Here is a 20,377-nt window from a genome sequence, read left to right as displayed (position 1 = left end):
CTGCCGATGAAGAGCTTCTGGGACATTGACATAAACAGCACTTTTTCATACAACTTAAAAAAAGGTGGTGACAGACAATTTTGGTTTTCTTGTTTTTGTGCCTTTGGAATTCATTGTTTTTTTTGTTTGTTTTGTTTTTTCTTTTCAAAATTACATTCACTGTAATGCTGGAGTAAGATTTTAGAAGAAACCTTTTTGTCCTGTTTAATGTTTGTGCTAGTAAGGGTTGCAGAGCTTATAAGTAACAAGGTTTACAAAAGGTAACACTTTACAAAAGGTCTCGCTTGTTAACATCAATTTATATATTAGATAACATTATCTAACTATGTGCATTGACTTTTTTTTACAGTATTTATCAATATTTGTTAACATTAGGCAATAAAAAATGTTTTTTTCTCAAGTTAATAAAATGTATAGTTATTGTTCATGTTAGTTTACAGTGCATTATCTATTAACATATGCAACTTTTGATTTTAATAATGCATACGTAATATTAACTAGGATTTATAAATGCTTAAAGTATTTTTCATTCATAGTTCATGTTAACTAAAGTAGTTAACTAATAGAAAATTATTGTACAGTGTTACCCAAAGTTTTGAATCTTTTCTTTTCTTTACATTTTGTTTGTATTAATTCATGGGTGTTATCTTATTTATCATCTTATACAGAATGATTTTATCTGAAAATGTAAAAATGCAGAAAGATTGTGATGGTAGGTTTAGGTACCTTTGTATGTGATGGAGAAAATTATAGTGCATATAAGCCTCACTGTCCTCCAGACTCTTTCTAAATGAGAGTTAAAGTGTTGTAATTAGTTTGTGATTGTGTATAGTGTTTCTTGGGTTTTTCTTGTGCATCAACAAAAAGGTTTTTGTGCATTTGTTTTAGAGATTATTTTGTCAGTAAATGTAGAGGGTTTCAATTTGCATTTGTGTTGATTGTAATATTTTGAAATATACTAAATTGTAACTTCATTATTATATGTACAAAAAATGTAATTACAAATGTATTAAATTATATAATAGTGTACATGTAAATTACATTAAAGTATATTTAAGTTCGCATTAATTGCTTGTCAGTACATTCGGAAGTATACTTTTACCATATTTTGAAGTACATAAAAAATTGTATTAAAGTCCTACTTAAGTGCTTTAAAAAAAATCACTCAGAAGTTCAACTTCTCTTATTGCATTTAATATGAACTTAATCTGTGATATATTTGAAATTAATTACAAATAGAATGCACTTAAGCGGCTGAAAACATTACATTTAATTCACACTTAAGTGTATTGATAACTGATATTAAAATATATTTTAGTTCACATTAATTGCTTGTTAGTACATTGGGCAGTGCACTTTAACTATATTTTAAAGGTACTAGAAGCAATTACGAAGGTTGTCATAAAGTTGTATTAAAGTACCACTTAAGTTGTTCAAAAAAATCACTCAAAAGTTCAACTTATTGCATTTAATATTAACTTAATCTGTGATATATTTGAAATTGATTACAAATAGATTGCACTTAAGCGGATGAAACATTACATTTAATTCACACTTAAGTGTATTGATATCTGATATTAAAATATATTTTAGTTCACATTAATTGCTTGTTAGTACATTGGGCAGTGCACTTTAACTATATTTTAAAGGTACTAGAAGCAATTACGAAGGTTGTCATAAAGTTGTATTAAAGTACCACTTAAGTTGTTCAAAAAAATCACTCAAAAGTTCAACTTATTGCATTTAATATTAACTTAATCTGTGATATATTTGAAATTAATACAGATATAATGCACTTAAGCGATGAAAACATTACATTTAATTCACACTTAAGTGTGTTCTTTTAAAGTATATTATTTTTGCAATAAGTACACTTTATAAAAGTATACTAAAGTGCACTTTTTTTTCACAAGGGCAGTCACTGCTGGAAAGGGTTCAAATATGCAAAAATGCTGGAAAACTGAAGAATCTGCAGGACCTGGAGGATTTTTCTGAAGAACAGAGCTCAGTTTAACTGATCAGAACAAACAAGAGACTCATGAAGAACCATCACAAAACAAAAAAACAGTCATAGATCATCCAGGTAACCACACACAGTATTGAGAACCAGTGGTTCACATACCTTTGAATGGGGCCATTTTAATAAATTCAGCTATATATATTCCCATCAACTGAAGGAATACAGAAACGTATATATATTTGCCTTTTTATCCAATTTTAGGCCAATTAATCAGAAATGAAGGTATTTTAATGAAACATGACAGATTTCCTTTTCTCATTTGTAATGTCTCTCAGCCATCACTCCTTCTACAGTCTTTCTTCAAATCTCCCTCTTGCTCACTCTCTCTCCTCCCCCCCCCATCATGAGTGTATACGCCCCCACTGCTGATTGGCTATACGTTTTTTCAGAAATCGCTTTCAGCACCCTTAAAGTGAACCATCTGAATCAATTTGCTATAATGAATAAGATACGAGAGAAAGACCGTGAAAATTATTATTTTATCCTGCTTGGTTGTATGGATGTGTGCACATTACAATGTGCATTAAAAAAACAATATTTTGTCATTCAACAACTAAGTTAGTAGTTGCTACTTTTGGTTCCAGCACATACTGTGTGAGTAAATGAGAGTTGACCATGTCTCTCACCTTGCAGCCCTCACAGGCACTGACGCCATAGTGGTACCCTGAAGATTTGTCCTGACACACAAAGCAGGGCTTATAGACGCGAGGAGGAGGGGGCGGAGAGGGTGGGCTCGGGACGATCTCCTCTGAACTCGTACTCTGGGTCTCGATAGCTGTGAAAGAGAGACAGTTTATGGGTCAATGACATGACAATATTTTTGTGTGTCAAGATCTATTACTGCATTAAGAAAAATATATTTATACAGACTGTGACTTCAATGCACTTTTTCTATGATATACATCATGTTCATTTCTGAATTCAAATTTATTTTAATAATTTTTGTCAAGCATATAATCGGAATAATAAAACTTGACTGTATAGTTTTTCAAAACCATGTAAAACCAATATGATTATAAAGGTTGCATTTTAACAACTTTGCTCATGTTTTAAACCAGATTTCAAAAACATGACCTTGTTTTTCAATGACAGCTACTTTTACACACAAGCAATTACTGTCATCTTTTAACATATTTTCAAATGGACAAGTTCTAGAAACTCCATTTCAAACCAGACAGAATAAAGCAAACTTCCCTATTTATCTAGGAGGAATCCATAACCCTGGTCCCCGTCCCGCAGAGTCACATCACAGCTCTGCTGTGTGCGATTGGGAACATTAAAAGCGAGATCAAAGACGCAAACGTCCTGAACCAACTCCTCTAGAGGAACTGCACTTCTGTCAGACAGACAGAGACAATCTGAGCGCACTGATGAAACATGTGTAACACATTTGTGCTGATGATAATTAGCCAGCCATCACACATCAAAACAAGAGAAAAACACTGTTAGACACTGTTAAACCACTGATGGGAAGGTGAACAGATTCTAGATGGTTTCCTGTGGTTTCTGCAGTTCTAACCACAACCATCTTTTGCATTTTTAGTAGTAGTAGTAGCAATAATAATAATAATAATAATAATAATAATAATAATAATAATAATAATTATTATTATTATTATTATTATTATTATTGATGATGCGTTTCTGATGTAATCTTTTATCTAACAACAATTATTATTATTTTAGAGCAACAATAATAAAATAATAATAGTAACACTCTTACCCTGATCCCTACTAATGATGATAATAATAATAATAATAATAATAATAATGTAATTATTTTATTCGATTTTCAATTTTTTTTCTTCAATTATTATTATTATTATTATTATTTTGTAGTATAATAGTTTATCAAATTTTTTTAATCTAACAAAAACAGTTTCTTACATCTTTTTATTATTATTATTATTATTATTTTGTAGTATAATAGTTTATCTAATTTTTTTAATCTAACAAACAAAAACATTAGTTTCTTTCATCTTTTTATTTATTTCCATTCTTTCATTTCTTCATCAAAAATAACACCAAATTATTATTATTATTCAGTTTTCTAATTGTTTTTATTTTATCTAACAATTATTATGTATAGTTAAATAAATCTGTTATTTTAATTTTATATTATTATTATTAGTATTATTATTAATTTTATATTATTATAATATTATTAAAAGTTATCTAATTTTTATCTAATCTAACATTATTATTATTATTTTAATCAATTAAAATAATTGTATAAATAACTATGAAAATGACACAGATGTTACTACTACAGCAAAAATTATCCATAACAAATCTTTATGTCTGTCTATCTATGACAAACTGAATACTGTATATTAATAAATCATAAGAATTCATTCTTTAAATGTAGCAGGAAGAAAGATTTACAAGGTTGCTTCACAAATTGGATAGGCTAATTATACAACACAAAAAATATGTATTTCACTATTGATGGTAATGTACTTACTTTTGAGTGTATATTAAGACAGTATGCCAGTAACATATTAGAACACCATAAAGATCTTTATACCATCATTCATTCTGTAAAACAATGTCTGAAACTCAGCCAAAAATGGATGGATGACATCTTTTTAAATTGAATCCTTGCATACTATTTACCATAGGCGGTATGTGAATTAGGGACTGGTTTCCTGGACAACAGACATGCCTTACATATTTTGTTAACAATATTATGTTCTCAACAGGATACAATGTGCGCATTTCTGTGTTTATAGAAAAGGTGGAGAGGGTATCTGAGGTGAAAGTATGTGCTTGCTTCTCTGGCTGGTTTGGCTGCAATTTCCTTCCCGTGTGTGTGTGTGTCCCAGCTGTAGCAGAGGGCAACTCAACTTGTGAGCTAAAGTTAAATTTAGAACTCTTATTTACACACCACTGCTGTCGGCCCCGCCGGGCACATCACACACACAGAATGACTGCAGACCCATATCTGAAACAGCATCCATACATAGAGAAACACAAGCACACACACACACACACACACTCTGTCAATGTGCATGTTCCCGCCTGTCTCTCTGTGGGCAGGAAATACTCAGAGAGACGTCCTGGAACAGACTGACGGAATGAAAGGCTGACTCAGCCGTGGACACAGAGAGACTGAGAATGAGAGCTGGACGGAATTGGAGAGAATGGAGGAGAAAATCAAACAACTGAAGTTCAAACATGTGGCTATGACAGCCAAGATAAGCACATACACACACACATAGTCACATCGCTGGGCGAAACATCCGGGATGAACCAAGAGCTAAAGGCATACGGTTTGTTTTGAGTAGACAAATTGAGTGTATAAAACACCCATGCATGAAAAGACAAAGGCCCTGCCCTGAGTCCACTCAAACATGTTCATAATGAGACAGACCAAAAGTCTATAAATGCCTGATGACACACACTCTTGTGGCATAGAATGGAAGTTTTGATAGTCTTTTGTAATGTATATCCAAATGAAACTGCATCTCGAACAAGAAAAAATATATGATGGGATTTGATTTTGTCCATTGGGAACTGATTGGATCATTGGATGGTTTTGTTTTACTATTGCTTGTGATCTCATGTGATTGACAGGTTGACCTGCCCTTGCATGCACTGTAATGAATTGCTGTAAAAATTACAGCAATATTTTACAGCCGATGGCTGTATTTTAATAATACAGCATATTGCTGTAAATTGCAATGAATTCCGGGGGCGTGGCGGTTTGAATCAAATTTACAGAATATTGCTGTAAATTTCAAATATACAGAGGCATTGTGGGATCTCCAACGGTCAAGATTCGAGTAGCAGCAAGAGGAGTGATTTACAACTGTGGTAAGTGACTTATTATTTAATTTCCCCCTCAGTCTTTGGTAAATATGTATGTATTTACATTCGCGATTCATATTGGTAACCCCGGATTGACGCATCCTCCGTCCGTGGGGCGCGAAGCAGACTTGCGCGGGGTTTTCCTCAGCGCGGTCGCGGTAGGATCTCACACATTCCCCGGCGCTTTAGCATAGCGGCTGTGGGCCGAAAATTAATAATTAGAAACAGTTGGAATTCACGAGAACTTCGTGTTCATCAGCGCACTTGGTCGTGATTATTTTATGCCGTAAATCACATTTGTACAGGCAGACTGTTACAAATCACATTTGTACAGTCATCTGTTAACACGGGCCGAAACGAAAAAGCCTCGCAACGCGATCAGGCCGCTCACGAAGGATGTGTCACGCAAAATGGTGCTGCTTCATGCTGTTAACGTAACCAATGTGATGTATTTGTGGACATTTGCTAACTTAAGGTAATGCAAACACTTTAACATCTCTGTTTGATATAAGTTTACCTTGTATAGTTAATTTATTACCATTACCAAAACCAAATCATTTTTAACTTGAAATGAAATGTGCTTTTTACAGATATGAACAAACTGATCATTGTGTACTTGTCTTTTAGATATACATTTATATCTTTTGAGGCCTTTAACACAACTACAACTAACTAGTTGTTTCTCAACTAGATTAGACATTTATTTTTTAGGGTGAATGTTTTAGATGTCTCTCTATTTGACGCTGGCAAACAAATTAGTTAAATAATGTGTTTTGATTAGTGGGACATCTAAAACTTTCAGGGAGGTAAGTATTCAGGACTGGAGTTGTAGGCTAATACTGCTCTACCACATGGTATAATTTCAAAAACATGATTGCATGCCTCAAAAGCTAAAACCAATCTGAATTCCTGACCCTTTACGCACTTTGTAGGTATTTATCTGGAGAGAGGAACAAAGATGAAATGAAAAGTGCCATCTAAAACAACAGGCCAGACAGTTCAGAAGAAACGGGTTGCGTTCAGCCACTCTTCTGTGCAAAGTGATGGATTTTCAGTGGAATTTCTGAAATGTAAGAAATACACACCAAGATCTATTTTTCCTTTTATTATATACTTTTATTAGTCTATATCTGTATCTGACTGTATCTTCCCTCTATCTGTCACTGAAAGTATTATGTTTTGGAATATATCTAATGTATTGTCCTCTTTGTTCCTTTCAATATTTCTAGCCTCTCTTTGAATCCTGGGATGGAACATCATCTGGAGCAGAATTGTTCTTTTTTGATCGCAAGTTTGTTGGACTTGTTGTTTGGCCATGTTGGTCTGTTCATGAAGTGATGAAAGTGATCTGGGTTTTAAGAAATGTTTTTATATGACCCTGTTGGTCAAGTTATAGTTATAATTGTATTTCTTTGTGTGAAGGGCCATGATGGCCAATAAGTAATTTAAAAACATTTTCATGACAAAATTTTGTCCATTTCAAAAATAAAATGATTTTCTAAATAAAAAATAAATTCAAAATAATACACTTTTTATGGCATTTTTTAATGTAAATTTGAAAGATATATATATATTACATTTTGAACTGTTTTTCAAGATTAAGCATTAATTTTTTTTTTTTTTTTTTTTTTGGGGGGGGGGGGGGGAATTAAGTTATGCATTATACAACACTTTATGCAGTTAAAATTTGTTTAAAGCTTATGCAGTTAATAGTCATTAAGTGAGCAATAGGAAAAATATTTTGTATACTGCATTTTACATATTCTACTTGACTATACTTGAATGTGTGTATTTGCTATTTAAAGAAGTATGTTAAATGCAGTATACAATATATTTTTTGTAAAAATGCAGTATACAAAATATATAAATTGCTGTAAATTTTACAGTAAAATACTGGCAGCAGGGTTGCCAGCCAGTTACTGTAATATTTACAGTAGTGTTACTGTAATTTAATTTACAGAATTTTACTGTAATCGAGAATACAGTAAAATTCTGTAAATTAAATTACAGAAACACTACTGTAAACATTACAGTAACTGGCTGGCAACCCTGCTGCCAGTATTTTACTGTAAAATTTACAGTAATTTTTTAACAGTGTGGGTGAACAAGAAGAGATGAGGTTGCAATAGGGAGGGGAAGTTATTTTGATTAAAGAACACAATGAATATATTTTTTAATAAATAAAACTCCAGGTGGATTCCTACTGATATGACTGGATTTTGCCCGTGAAATTTCACAGAGCAATGATAACTGTGACCGTACCTTTAGGGTGGGATTACAGAGGGTGGACCAAAATAATATTAATCAACTAGATGCTTACATTTTTTTGAGGAAATTGTGCAAAACTCACCATCACAGTGCTACATAGGGATGCACCGATTCTCTGTATCATTATCAGCTCCAATACTGCCATTCTTTGCTGGATTGTTTATTGGTCAGTAAGGACCGATTCAAATCCGATATTGTGTACTATTCTGTGTAAGCCCCAATGAAAGGCATTATAAATCACTATAAAGTTTTCATGCACTACATTCCAAGTCTTCTGAAGCCATTCAATAGCTTAATCTGAGGTACAGATGAATATTTAAAGCTGCAGTCCGTAACTTTTTTTGGTTTTAAATGATCCAAAATTAGTTTTTGAGCAAGTGCATAACCAGCCAGTGTTCAAAACTATCTCCTTACCTTGTAATTATGTTTTCTAATTCGGGTGGTATTGGTAGGTTTTCACGGGAAATTCGAGCATGCCACCGTTCGTCTTTGCGTCATTATGTCACGTCTGTTTACATAAAGAACAAGTCAAAGCTAGTAGGCTATATGGCATGTGGGCATGCTACAGGTGGTGGATCATTTATAGCCTTTTCTCACAGCAGCTGGAATAAGTAAACGTACCATTTTGATGACAGATTGTATGGTATGACAAATTAACGTTAGAGATTAGACTGTACCGAAATAGAAATCTACAGGTAATGCTTATACACACTAAATACACGCAGTCGCGCAATGCTGATGTTGTTAACATTAACAATTTGAGAACAAAGTATAACAATAATAATAATTTGCATGGTTTGATGTGATCTGAGCTAAGCGATCGCTAGATTAAAATCAACATTGGTAGCGCGATTTATTGTAATGTTTTTTTCTCAGTTGGTCAGAACAAAAGTGGCAGATTTGTTACTTGTTCAGATGACATTTTCCAGTGAAAATTCTTATTTTGGTCATACTTTCAAGACTACAGTTTTTGATTCCGAAGTATCTGTACAGTATTGCTGCGGTGACTGACAGCCACACATTCTGCTCAAAACATTAGATTCATCCGTGCTGATGCGCAACCCATGTAAAGATGATAATTCCATAGATAACTGTAACTGCAGGTTTCAAACAGAGATGGCGACAAAGAGGCAAAACTTACGGACTGCAACTTTAAGTCATTAAAGTTCACATAAACTCTTCTCTTCGCCGTGGCTGTCTGTAACATGTATTACATGAAGCTTGCAAGTTATCTTGTAATTCTTTAACTTTAAACAACAACAAACAAATTTAGATTGCGGAGCAGGAAGCCACTGTTGGATGTGATTTAACATGAATTCCATGCTTTTAAGAGAGCAAAAAATAAGCCATGCACTGGTAAAATATATATAACATAATAAAATATTTGTGATTTAAATGATGAAAAACATTGAAAAACACAACAAAACGAGAAATCAGAAATGAAACCAGTATAGCCAAAATACATAGGACATGATTTTGGTGTCCCCCTTTGCGTTGTGTTTTATACCCCAATTTGGTGCCACTTAAGGATGTAAGAATGCACCACGAGTCAGTTGAAAATGGATTAAAATACATGACGATTCAAGTCAGTTGAGATGTTAAACGAATTGCGATATACATTTTAAACAGGAGGGGCACTGTCGCTGAAGCTGATTATTGTGATGCCGCTATACAGCGAGCAGCGAGCAAGTCGAGCGTCAAACCAATGGTGTGGTGAGATTCCCCCCAGGAATCTGGTCTCCTTTAGGACCCCGAGTGATCCCATTGGTTTAACAGACATTTAATGGTTAGTATTTTTAGCGCCTGATTATAATTCCTGAAAAATCATATGATTTATATAGTTTAAAATAACCATTAATGTCTTTTAAATTACATGGTTCATATACTATTAAATAACTGAAGCATTTCTCGTTCTTACTGTTTTTTAATTAGCTTATGTACTAGCATAGCATACATCTACCCCAGGGGTAGGCAATTCCGGTCCTAGAGAGCAACTGTCCGGCAGAGTTTAGCTCCAACCCTGAAAAAAACCCTCAACTGCCTTTAGCCTTAGCAATCCCAAAGAGCTTGATTAGCTTGTTCAGGTATATTTGATTAATGTTGGAGCTAAACTCTGCAGGACAGCGACTCTCTAGGACTGAACTTGCCTACCCCTGATCTACCCGATTAGCCTGCTAGCTTAGCTTATATTATGTTAGGTATGTTTTTTGCTTCCAATATCTGTTTCCAGTTTGGTTTTTTATGCAATACATACACATTCTTTTTATATTTCAAGCATGTTGTTTGTGCACTTCATGTAATAAACATAATACGATAATGGGTTATAATAGGTCAAGGTTATAATTAGTCAAGACATCACAATGACTTGATCAGGCATTACCGCCTTGATTTCTCATAACACCAGTAAGCGCTGATGCTGAGGACAGCCCCTCCTCATTCAAATGGCAGGTTTGGCAGCATTTACAAAGACTAAAAGTTAAAGCATTAAGGTTCAGATACCACAAGATGATGTTAATATACACTAATAGCAGTTGGCAACGAACGCAAGAGCCACAAAGATCTGTGTTTTCATGGCAAAAGACAAGGTTGTTTTCCATTACCAAAAGTTAATTCCAGCCTGCCTCATTTAACGTCAGAGAAAGGATGTATTCCACAGGCTGAAGGAGAAAGCGGTGCTTGTATTTAATGTACTCTTTCTAAATGTGTACATAGAGTTTTGGTAACACTTTACAATAAGGTTCATTAGTTAATTACATTAGTTAACATGAACTAAGGATGAACAATACTTTTTATTAGCAATTATTAGTCTTAGTAATTATTAAAATCAAAAGTTTATTTGTTAACATTAATTAAAGGTGCCGTAGAACGTCTTTTTAAAAGATGTAATATAAGTCTAAGGTGTCCCCTGAATGTATCTGTTTCATCTCAAAATACCCCATAGAGTTTTTTTTATAAAATTTTTTTAACTGCCTATTTTGGGGCATCATTAAATATGAGCCGATTTAGGCTGCGGCCCCTTTAAATGCTCACGCTCCCCACCCACGGAGCTCGCGCTTGCCTTTAACAGCATAAACAAAGTTCACACAGCTAATATAACCCTCAAAATGGATCTTTACAAAGTGTTCGTCATGCAGCATGTCTAATCGCATAAGTATGGTATTTATTTGGATGTTAACATTTGATTCTGAATGAGTTTGATGGTGCTCCGTGGCTAAAGCTAACATTACACACTGTTGGAGAGATTTATAAAGAATGAAGTTGTGTTTATGAATTATACAGACTGCAAGAGTTTAAAAAAATGAAAATAACGACAGTCTTGTCTCCGTGAATACAGTAAGAAACGATGGTAACTTTAACCACATTTAACAGTACATTAGCAACATGCTAACGAAACATTTAGAAAGACAATTTACAAATATCACTAAAAATATCATGTAATCATGGAACATGTCAGTTATTATTGCTCCATCTGCCATTTTTCGCTGTTGTTCTTGCTTGCTTACCTAGTCTGATGATTCAGCTGTGCACATCCAGACGTCCTGCCCTTGTGTAATGCTTGAACATGAGCTGGCATTTGCAAATATTGGGGGCGTACACCCCGACTGTTACATAACAGTCGGTGTTATGTTGAGATTCGCCTGTTCTTCGGAGGTCTTTTAAACAAATGAGATTTATATAAGGAGGAGGAAACAACGGTGTTTGAGACTCACTGCATGTCACTGAACTCTTGTTATTTAACTATGCCAAGATAAATTCAATTTTTAATTCTAGTGCACCTTTAGTTAACACACTGTGAATTAACATGAACAAACAAACAATTGTATTTTTATTAACTAACATTAAGCAAAGATTAATAAATACTGCAGCAAATGTATTGCTCATTGTTAGTTCATGCTAGTTAATATATTTAACTAATGTTAACAAATGACAACTTACTGTGAAATGTTACCGGATTTTTAATAACATGTAGCTTATTATAGCATATTTTTCTAAATGTGTTCAAAAGCAATTCTTGAGAGTGTAAAGATACAAATTATAGCAAATATTAAAATCTTGCCTTTATAATGATGTGAAACCTCTGTCACTGTTGTACTTAGATTTTACTACTTCTATCTGCAGCCTCTTGACCAGACAGACACAGCAGGAGCTGAGCCGAAACAAACCTCCTCCCGAGAAAACAGCATTGGAAGATCTAATTGGAGGGACTTTTTTGGGATTAGTTCTAAAATTTCAATTTAGTTTTGTTATTTGAGCCAAGAGATTTCAATTTCACAAAGAAATATGCAGCATTTTGTCTTAAGCCGCGCACACACTTAACGATTGTAACGGCCGATTATGAATGTAAATTGATACTTATGACTGATCGCGCTCAAACGCGTCCAGTCAGAGCCAGTTGCGTTCAGTCTACGATTACAGTCGGTGTTCAAATTCCATGTGTGAGTATATAAATCGGCTCCAGTCGAAGGAAACAATCGGTATGTGTGTTCAGTTCAGTCCAGTCTTAGAATGTTTCAGCTAATCGTTAGGTGTGTCCCCGGCTTTAGAAATCATAAGAGAACACTTTTTCCATTTATAATTTTTCTTAGAATTCATTTTGAAAAAATCATGAGAAAATTATATCGCGAAACCAGTATCGTGAATTGTATCGCATCGTGAGTTGAGGGAATCATTACATCCCAAGTGCTACTTCATAATAGTGTGTATGCAAACAAATAGATGCACTCTGGAGAGACAAATATAGAGAGACGAATGAGGTGAGACAGGGATAAACAGAAAGAGAGCTGTGAGAGTGTGTGCTGTAGTGCTTATGTCAGTCTGTTCTCTCATGTCGAATGAAGTACACACAGAACACTTATATTTAATGCACCACATTACTGCTCATTAACAACCCCTCTTCTGTCTCTCTCTCCCTCTCTATATGTCGCTTGCTCCCTGTTTTTCTCCGTATGCAACCTTCTGAATTTTGTTTAGTTCAGCCCTGAATGTTTTTAATCATCTTGTTTTTCAAACTAACCTTTCACGCCTTTTAATTTCTGTTACTAAGAAAATCATTCAGAGTTGCAATCTACTCCAGAAATCATTCTTCTGACTTCTGACCATAAAGTCATATTGCTTACAGATGGCTTTTCCATCCAGATGTCATAATTATTTAAAGATAACTAAAGCAGAATAGTCAGGTATTTACTGGATTAAGGAAAGTTTGTGATGTTCTTGGCATTGTTTCTTAAAAGAGTTCGCAAGCACAGCAGATGCAGTAATTACACAGTATATATTTTTAAAAGTGTTAATTTTAAAAGCTCGTTACCTTCAAAAAAAACAAACACTATATTCTTTCAAACATTAAGTCTATGACAATGTTCTGAATAACATACTACCATACTTCTGCAGTATATAGTATGCAAGTTAATATGCTCAAATTTTGCTTTTACATAAAATTGGGTTTAAAAGGCAAAAGGTGTCTGTAAAAAAAAATTGAGTTCCAGTTTATATTAGGTGTCTTTAACTACTATGCACTAACATTTAAATTAATAATTTGATACAATGCACTTAGTGTAAGATACGTTGTAAGTTTTTACATTGTACTTATATTTAAAAATACCTGCATATATGTGATTAATTTCTGTATTTACATCTCTAATTACACTGTTGACCCTTCCCTTACCCCTTAACCCACCCTTAAACCTACCCATACCACCAAAATTGACCCTAACCTTACCCGTATCCTACCTCAATAGCAGCACAAGTGTTTTGCAAATTGCAACACGGACACAATAAGTACATTGTATCATTTTTTTTTTTTATGCAAGTACATAGTAGTTAAAGACACCTAACATAAAGTGTGACCAAAACTTGTTTTCATGACAGATCTATTCAAGTATACATTAAATAATGAAGACAAAATAAGTAAAAATATGAAGTTCATAAGTTCATATATTTAGCAAAATACTCTCTGACTAATGAGCTATGGACATTGAATGACTTTCCTGAGGTAAATGTAATGTTATGGCATATTGTTTACAATGTGTTTTATTGATTGAGCGATTGAGACATGATACATGTCAGTTTAGTAGTACTGTTTCTTTCAACATACCTTCTGATGTTCATTCATGTTTATTTTGTTATATATCTGGAGAAAGCTATCCATTAACATTACAGTTAATCTTAAATGCAGTCACTTGGTTTGAAGATGTAACATTTCATCATTTAAGAGTGTCATATTCCACCATTAAATTAAAAAACCCCATAAGCATCCCAAGAGGTCTGGGCTAAGCTCTGAATATACACTGACCCTATAATGGCCCGTCTCTCTCTCCGTCTATCTGTCTATCTCTAGGTTCAAGCTGAGGTTACATTCCTAATGTTCTGACAACCAACAAACACTGTAACTCAACCAGTCCGGCTCTCCTCCTAGGTCTCTCTGTTCATCTTTAGGAGCCTTTAACTCCTCTTTCCTGACAGACAATATGTCTCCCTTTCTCTCTGTGCCTGCTGTAATCACCCGTTTATTCATCTATGGGTTCAGGTCTGGGTCTGGGCTTGTTTAGCTCTCATTACGAGCAGCCCAAAGGGCGCTGGGAGAGGACGGGAGGGGGTATTAATCAGATTTGGGTTGGTTAAGCCTAGCTTAAGTGTGTTAGCGGGGTAGAGACAGGCCCTATGGGAGAGCAGTCACACACACACACACACTTATCTCACTATTAGATTATGCACTGCCCTGCAGTGACAGAGTGTTTTGAATGTGAGGACCCGAGGCATTTCTTTTTTGAGATGATCAATATCAAACATCAACCAAGACAACAGATCCCAACTTGGCTAGGTCAACAAGTGGTACGTCTGTTCCATTCTATTTATGACAAACCAAAACTAATTAACTGCCTCCCTGAAAATCAATAGTCAAGCATCACATGTACTGTAGAGAGAGGCTACTTAAAATAGCAACCATGTTACTGGGTAGAAACCGTAACTAACACGACATCAGTCAATGAAACATTCCACAATGGCTTTTAGAAGGCAGGTAGATGTTTTCTAACACTGCATTAGTTAGTTATTTTGGTTGCGTTGTTCAAAATAATCATTTAGAAGAATTTGTTGTCAAGTTAGCTAAGCGATACATCAAATATTTCACAATACATTCACAATGATTTTGCTGGTTAAGCTCTTTGGGAAACTTAAAGGCCAAATAAAATCCTTCCTTGTCTCACTTGACAGAGATGTGCAATTATTATCTTGTCTCTGTTTTTATGGACTCTTATTTTGATATTCTGAAGCTCACGCAGGTTGCCAGATTGAGGACACGTAAGCAGGAATGAGCGCAATCAACAGGTTGACGAGTTGATTTATCTGTGTTTTAATATGCCTCTGGTCATAGAGCTTTGTAGATGGATGGTGAGGCTTTTTAAGTCAGGTAGAATCTGTGATCACTGACCCAGTTTGTTTGCCGGCTTCCGTGGCTACAATGTGTTTTCCGCCAACTGGCAACCCGGTGTGTCGAAATAGTATTGGGTAAATTGACAGTGGGTGGGATCACACAGATCAAAACAAAAACATTCCGATACAGAACGCATATTTCAAAATAGAATAACTGGCTGTAGCATTGTTTTTATAAGAAACAAGAATGTGAACTTAGCATGTTTCCTAAATAACTGCAAACATGTTATTGCATTTTCCAGATGTACTAAACAGTAAAAAAAAAAACCCTCAGTCATCGTCAGTTCATGGACTTTCATGCTGGTCTTTCCCGTTATTGTTCCTTGTGTTTATTAAATGTGATTTCACCGTTTATCTGCGTCAAGCCTCTTGAATCTGGATTATCAAGTCAAGCCAGCGCATGACAAGATGCTTAAGTATTTAAACTGATTTAAACTTTAGTAGCAAAAATGGCATTAGCTGTAAATTCAATTCATTTCTATGGATCAGTTCAAATAGTCAGTTCCAATTAATTAAATGCTCTTTTAAACTCTTGGCATTTTTTGTAATAAAATGTTTCGGTTAGAATATAAGTAGATACATATTGCTGTTTATTACTATGTATTAATATACCGGTGCATATAAATTAAAATAATTAAATATGATTCATTTTAGTCTGAATTAAGTGAGAAAAACTAGCCTTTATTATTCTGTTGAAGTAAATTCTTAGATTTGCATTTAAGCCATTTCAAACAAATAAATAAATATAATGATATATTATTTTTAGTTTATCATCCAGTCCTTGTTGTAATATCAGAGTTATTTCTCAGTATGTTTAGAGCATGTGTTCGTGCTGAGCGGAGGAGATTAAGAGACTCCCTGCCTACACACACCTCCTGTTTACATCACACACACGATGGGTTTCCATGTTTAATGGGCACATTCCATAGACAATGATTTTTTTTTACTGTATCTGTATATTATATCCCATAACCCTACCCCTAAACCTACACATCACAGAAAACTTTCAACATTTTCAAAAAACATCACTTAGCATGATTTATAAACTGTTTTCCTCATATGGACCATAAAATATCCCCACAAGGTCAATGATTTCAGATATTTTCATCTTTTCAACATAGGGTAAAACCTGAATCTCTCTCTCTCTCACTCTCTCCCCTTCCTCTGTCATTTAAATAATACAAATTTGAGGACCCAGCAGTCTATAGACCTTATTCAGAGCAGCGCCATGACAGGTATGAAAGTGAGGCTAAACCGTGTTTTCAATGGCATCTACTGTAAAAAGCTATATAAAGCTCCTAGATCACTTATAATTTTCCACAGCTTGTGTTGTCTGGTGTTTTTTGTCAACTGAAATGTCTTGGAAAGATATTTTTGTAGTGTTTCGTCAGCAGAATATTTCAAAAACACATTAAATAACAGTACAACCCACTGAAGAGATGCATGTCTATTCCTCTCAGCTTCACTTTCATTCCCATTAAAAATCAAAGATGGTGCTGCTGTGAATAAAGTCTATGACAGGCCTAAATGGAAGTAGTCACTGACTTACATAGTAGGGGAAAAAAAAAAAAAAAAAAAAATACTATGGAAGTCAATGGCTACCGCCAACGGTAAAAACTCATACAGGTTTGGAACAACATGAGAGTAAGTAAATGATGACAATTTTAATTTTTAGGTTAACTATCTCTTTAACAAAATATTGGCTAATTATTGTTATAGATTGTAGAAAATATTGTTTTTTTTTTGTTTTTGTTTTTTTGTCAATTTCATACGTACCCCTACTAAGTTGTATGTTTCAGCCATTGAAAATTGACAAAGAAGTGATTGTTTTAATTTACAGAAACAACAACAAAACACACAGCTCTGACATGAACTAGATTGTTCCGGTTTTATGAACTGCTGCCGTCAATGATTCAGATGTCGCTGTAAAAGAAAGAAAGCGCTCAAACCAATCCTTTCAAACCCTTTACTGCCTTTAATTATTTTCCATTAATTCCATAAAAAAAAAAAAAAAAATAATACTGCTGAGGTCTGAGGTATAGTGTAGAAATGACCATGAACATCAATTATTTCTATAGCGGACAGCTTTAACATGAATAGTGCAGTAGAAAATGCCAGCATCATTAAACATATTCAAGTGTTTTTGTAAGCAACATAAGACGAGTTATCCTAGAGCATATTATACTCTATGATTTATAAATTATATACTTAGAATTTTTCCATTTATTAGGTCAATTTGCTCATGAAAGTTACTCAATAACTGTTTAATTTATTAAACAGTTGTATGCAAGCTTTTTCACTCACAATTGTGATGTTGGTCTGAATATCAGGATGGCTGTCATTACCAGATATATAGTTTTAACCGATTAATCGAATTTAGCCGAAGACACTGAAGTCGGTTGCTTCAGAAGACACATACTGCAAAAATGCGTGACATATGCCCAGGAATAGAATGTTTTCTGTTTTATCGTTTTCCAAACATTTCTCTTTTTTACAAAATAATACTTCATGAAGTAGTGCGCAAAACAAAAGCAAGAACGTGGTAAAATATATCTAAAATGTGAGCAGGATATAACCTTTATGTGAGGGTGAATATACAAAATATACAATGCCATTTGAAAATTAGCCTACATTTAAAAACATTTAAGGCAGATTTTGTCTGTCAGTTTTTATCTCTTTGTTTCTTGTACATTATTTATATAATTCATATGACAACAAAATAATAAAAAAAAAACAATAAAAACAAGTGTGTGTCAGTAGTTATAAAGCTCAGCTGTTTTTAAATTGTTTTTTTAAATAATCATTACAAAATATTATCAAGCAAGCCATTATTGTTAAAAATAATGACAAAGTTCAACACTGCTTTACAATAAGTGGAAAGTTTCGTTTGTTATTGGTTAAAAAAAAAAAAAAAAAAAAAAAAAACTACTGACAATAAATTAATGGTTATCAGCCATATTTTCCATTTTAGTTATTAGTATTGGCAAAATCCACTATTGGCTGATCTTTAATTATGTACAAGAGCTCATGCTTGTTTGACATTAATGATATTTTCATTCAAAAAATTAAGCCTATTTTTGATCGTTATATATATATATATATATATATATATATATATATATATATATATATATATATATATATATATATTTTTTTTTTTTTTCCCTTTTTTTTTTTCAAAGTGCAAATTCCATAGGTAAACATTAGTTAACCAAATTAGGTAGAATGAACTAACAATGAAAAATACTTCTAAAATATTTATTACTTTTAGTAATTATTACATTTAATCTTTATTAATGCATTATTTAAAACACAAAAGTTGTATCTGGCCATATTATTTAATGGGACTTAGCTAACAAGAATTAACAATGAAAAGTTTTATATTTATTAACTAACATGACAAAAGTTTTATTGTTTAAAAAATTTATTTAACTAATGGGTAATCTTATTGTAAAGTGTTATCTATTATTTTTATTTGAAAAAAAAAGTCTCTTTTTAAAAAACAAACAAAAAAAAAAAAACATTATGATTATGGCCATATGTTTTTAGTATTACCCTATATTTTTAATATGTTTTTAATTGTCATTATTGTCAGTGATGTTCTGTTCTCATGGTTCATTGAGGACATGTGACAAAAACAGGAGGTTGAATGAAAACAGAAAGAGGCCGTCTCTCTCACTCACTCTCATTTGTCCTCAATAATTAAAGCAAAATAAGACTGACCCCCTTCGCTCTGCTGTGTACGGCACATCTGAAGTTTATTTCCCATCATGCACCTGTCCCACGGGTAGAATGAATGAACATATGTAGACTATTTCAGAGGTCATGGGTTTGCTAGCAGAGTTCACCAGGGCTAATATTTTCATGTTTATGTGTGTGTGCTCACAGGGATTTCTGAGGATCAGACGATCTCGTTCCCTCTTCAGACATCAATTTCCTGTGCGAGGCTGAGGTCTTTGAACAGCTCCCGCACACTTAAACACAGAGATCAGCTCTTCCTGTGCTGAGGGTCACCATATCAACAACAGCATATGGAATTCTCAACAGACACAAGAGCAGTAACAAATCACTTCAGCTGTGACACACTAGCATGGGGTCCCACTCGAGCCAATCAATAATCATTTGAGAAATCAATGAAACAATCACTTATGAAACGTGTGAATTTGGATAAACCGATAAAATCACCCATCTAACACAAGCTAATCTTCATTAATTGACACAAGCTAACCTTATATATATATATATATATATATATATATATATATATATATATATATATATATATATATATATATATATATATATATATATATATATACACACACACACACACACACACACACACACACACACACTAAACAGTATTATCACTTGAAGCATATAATTCTAGACTGGAGAATCATTTTTGTTTGCCTCTTGAAAATATAGATAAATAATACAGCCCTTTTTATTGCTTATCAGCCATAATAAAAACATTTAACAATTGGTGGTGGCCAAAGCAGCCTTACTTCATAGTAGAGAGAGATTCGACCAATCAGCTAATAAAAACACAACTGCCTGAAACCTCTCACCATAGCAACAGTACGGACAACCCATGGCACTGGGTAAAGTGACCCCATAACCAAACCTAACTATTACATTTCATAATAAAGTCAATGGGAGAATTCATGATGTACTTTTCATGATTGCTTCTTTTGAATGTGTAGAGCTTGTATTTCTTGGGAAGGTCTACTGGATCAAAAATTAACAGGTAATTTACATATAGAAGTCTTAAAGCGCCCTATTATGCTTTTTTGAATATTTCCTTTCATGTAAATTAGCTGTTTGTGAATGTCAAAGGTCTGCAAAGTT

The 20,377-nt window shown here is 33.7% G+C and overlaps 1 protein-coding gene and 1 long non-coding RNA gene across 4 annotated transcripts in view; one reads left to right on the top strand and one right to left on the bottom strand.

The window, feature by feature from the left end:
- raraa (retinoic acid receptor, alpha a) overlaps positions 1 to 20,377 on the bottom strand; it is a 230,999-nt gene that overhangs the window by 25,021 nt on the left and 185,601 nt on the right. For all 3 annotated transcript variants that reach the window (XM_048171116.1, XM_048171117.1, XM_048171118.1), the window contains one exon: positions 2,647 to 2,795. In XM_048171116.1, the coding sequence (XP_048027073.1) occupies positions 2,647 to 2,795 (149 nt within the window). The remainder of the gene's footprint in view (positions 1 to 2,646; positions 2,796 to 20,377) is intronic.
- On the top strand, positions 5,616 to 7,305 carry LOC125255697. The gene is made up of 3 exons (XR_007181965.1): positions 5,616 to 5,836; positions 6,763 to 6,900; positions 7,060 to 7,305. It is a non-coding gene; the product is annotated as an uncharacterized LOC125255697 (long non-coding RNA).

Source organism: Megalobrama amblycephala, linkage group LG20 (genome assembly GCF_018812025.1).
Source record: "Megalobrama amblycephala isolate DHTTF-2021 linkage group LG20, ASM1881202v1, whole genome shotgun sequence".
Lineage (NCBI taxonomy): Eukaryota > Metazoa > Chordata > Actinopteri > Cypriniformes > Xenocyprididae > Megalobrama > Megalobrama amblycephala.
The sequence above is the reverse complement of the archived record's forward strand: the minus strand, read 5'-3'. Positions and strand labels throughout refer to the sequence as shown.